General features: G+C 32.2%; 1 protein-coding gene across 1 annotated transcript; it reads right to left on the reverse strand.

Annotated features, from left to right (window-relative positions):
- Positions 1–2,190: 2,190 nt before the first annotated feature.
- Positions 2,191–3,045, reverse strand: LOC141396696 (C-type lectin 37Db-like). Its single transcript, XM_073972329.1, has 3 exons — positions 2,883–3,045; positions 2,744–2,817; positions 2,191–2,675 (listed from the first exon to the last, which is right to left on the reverse strand). The coding sequence occupies exons 1-3, from the start codon at positions 2,983–2,985 to the stop codon at positions 2,298–2,300; spliced, it is 555 nt and encodes a 184-aa protein (XP_073828430.1). The 5' UTR covers positions 2,986–3,045; the 3' UTR covers positions 2,191–2,297.
- Positions 3,046–3,277: the final 232 nt, after the last annotated feature.

Genomic DNA, 3,277 nt, shown 5'->3' on the forward strand with positions numbered 1-3,277 from the left:
CATTTAATTTACATAATTATGAGTTAATTAACAATTTTAATATTCGACTGCGATACACTACTATTTTTGGTGCTCCGACTGTAGTTTTTTGTTGGAACAGGTAAAATTAATATAGCCTATAATAAAGCTATGAAATCATTTTGTCGCAAATAAACATCATAACGGCACCATGATACTAACATTATTCGTTCATGCAAATGATCTTATAATTCAAGAATTCTTAACCCATTTTACTACTTATAAATATGTATTAATATTTTGTACTAATTTTCTCAAGGTTTATAACTTATATATAGCGTTGCCAGTATTTTTTAGCCTCTTTTCCCCAACTTCTGAAAAATTTCTCCCCAGAATTCCCCAGATTTTATTGAATTTCCCCAAAAAATCCCCAAACATTTTTAACAAATAATTACAAACAAAGAGTTAAAAGTAGTTTTATTTTACTATTGAAATTCACTTCATGCATTTTATTTTACATATGTGACTTAAAACTTCATTCAAATTTGTACACTGAAATTCAATTAAATTGGTTTCACATTAATAAAGTACTTATTCTAATACTTTTAATAGAGTTCATAATTGTTAGTTCATTATGTCCTTTAGTTGGCGTAGTTAAATTCACCGTGTTATGTATAGTGTATTTCAGTCATTGCCCTATAGGCTTTGTTATATTTATATGTAAAAATCAAAAATAAATAATATAAAGAACTCTTTCTACACATGCATTATTTGTAATTTCTTGAAATGGATTTGACGCTGCTGCATCTTTATATATAAAAAATATTACACCAAAATGTGTTTAAATTATCTCCAAATATGTCTTTTCAGTTTACAAGGGTAATTTTATCCATTGTGATTCGTAAACACCCATGGAGGTTTTTGTGTTGTCAACTGTTTCTAAAAAGGTTCTTATAGAACTAAAATTGGGTTTACCCAATGAATTGCAGCAAACATTGGGGGAAATTTGCATTTGTATTAACAATTTTTTTCAAAAGTAAAGCCTGGATCCATGGCTTTCAGTGGTAAAATATTTTGTGGTTACGTGATGACTGGCAAAAATGAACGGCCACACTATCAAGCAACCGATTATTTGAGCAAAACTGTGTGTAGCCCGCTTTAGTCCCGGGCAACACTACAGTAATTTCACTGAAATTTTGATATGAAATTATGCGTCTCTAGATCGACGTCCATAGTAGAGTAAAATAATAAAATTGCTGTAGTGGGGAATTCGATTTAAGAACACCTATTTTGTGGACCGGGACTTATCGTGACAGTTTCAAAATTCGAGTGCAATTTATTATAAGATGTTCCCGGGCCCATTTTATCGCTTTGAAAGCTTAGATTAAGCATATTTATCTCTTTTTTAACTAGAGCCATGAATGTTAAATAAAGTTTAATTTCATCATTGCATATCATTCTCCTTTGGCAGTTAAGTCCCATTCAGCAGTTGAAATTATGAATTGTATGAAATTGTATTTCAATTCAATCCATTGTTCTAGTTCACCATCAAATGCCGAACCACATGATAACACTTCAAAGCTGTTATAAATTATAGGTGTGTTCGTTTACTCAACAATTTGTACAAATTTCTACAAGTCCAGTAACTTCTTGTAATCGACTAAGGCTTTTGCATTGTACTGTAGAGTAAACGAACAACATCCAGTAACAATTTGTAAAAATTTTGAGTAAACGAACACACATAATGGGCCATTATTACATGTGTTTTTTTACTATCTGATGGATTTGAAAATGCAAAATAAACTAATTTGGAGGCATAAAAATTAAATCTGTTCGGTAAATCCAAACTATTACAATAGAAGACTTATAATAATGGGGATATTCCTACCAACTGTGACCATTTAGTATATGACGCATGTTATTTGTGCGTTACGCGAGCTCTACTATTAAAAAAGTTGAGATAATCTGAAATAGTTGCTCAAAAAAAGAATTTCCCCAGGCATTCTAATGATGTCTAATATCTCAAATGCGCACAATAAAATATATTAAAAATTATGTTTAGAAAATCTCTTTATTTTTTGTTTAAGTGTGTAAATCTTTCATCATTTGCATAAAATTACTTGGATGACGGCCTGTTTCACGAAGACGATTCGAATACAAATTCGTTCGAACTACTACCAAACTTCCTTTTTTTTGAAAAATATTTGATTCATTTTTGTTTTCAATCAAACAAACATTTCTCCAACAACAGGAGTTTGATAGTAAATCAAACTAATTTGAATTCGAATAGTCTTAGGAAACAGGCCATGGGCTCAATCCTTGTTCTATGTTCGTTTTTTCTAAAATACAGTAACCAAAATCGAAGTAGGCTTGTCGGCTTCACAGATATAGAATGCGTCTTGGCTACAAATCCAATCATTCATTTCATATGTGGAATTTTTGTACCACAAGTGAACACAATCTTCACCTTCACCTTTGTTACTGCCATTGTCTGGTTGCGCCGATGTCCAGGCAGCGTATTTCATTGGTTCACCAGTTCTGTAATAGGAAAATTGTCCTTCAGAATGCAAATCAGATCCTGATATCCAAAACCATCTATCCGTGGGATAATTTGTTTTTAGGTGCTCTGAAAGTTCATTGAATTCTTGTTGATTGTCAAAAGAAGCCAAGTAGCCGCCCATACCTCGGCAAATCACATTTGCTTTGAACCAGTTCACCTTTGTAAAAAGTAGCGAATACAAATTACTAATTTCACTGTAAACATTCTAATGTCAAGGATACATACCTTGCTTTCGCCAATGTGATATAGTTTTTTGCCCACTCGGGTAAATGGCGATACTTCCAAGTTATCGGGATAATCTGACACAATAAAAAGAAAATAATACTTATTTTTTGATTGAGCCGAGCAATTAGCGGTGTCTTACCCTCTAATACGGTAGCTGTTATATTTGGTGTCCGTGATCCAGTCCCAAAATGGCAGGCCATGAAACCCAAGAGGCAAAACATTAAAGTTCTATTGCAGCTCATTTTTGTTTGTATCTTATCTCGTCGAATACTACGGCACAACTGAATCTTTCAATCAATCAAACCTCGTCAAGTGGGTAAGATGAGAAGAATCAGGGGGATTTTTTGTTGAGATGAAATTTGCTTTGAATTGTATTAATTTGAATATATTAATTTGTGGTATTTATTTTTAACATTTTCTTATTGTGAATGATTGAGGTTTTTGTATTTAGTTCGCATTAACTTTGTGGAACACACCACATGTCATGTTGATTTTAAAGCTTGACTTAAACATCTTTTGGTTTTTGTTTAGGGA

Source organism: Musca autumnalis, unplaced genomic scaffold, assembly GCF_047663935.1.
Source record: "Musca autumnalis isolate F117 unplaced genomic scaffold, ASM4766393v1 scaffold_3, whole genome shotgun sequence".
Taxonomy (NCBI): domain Eukaryota; kingdom Metazoa; phylum Arthropoda; class Insecta; order Diptera; family Muscidae; genus Musca; species Musca autumnalis.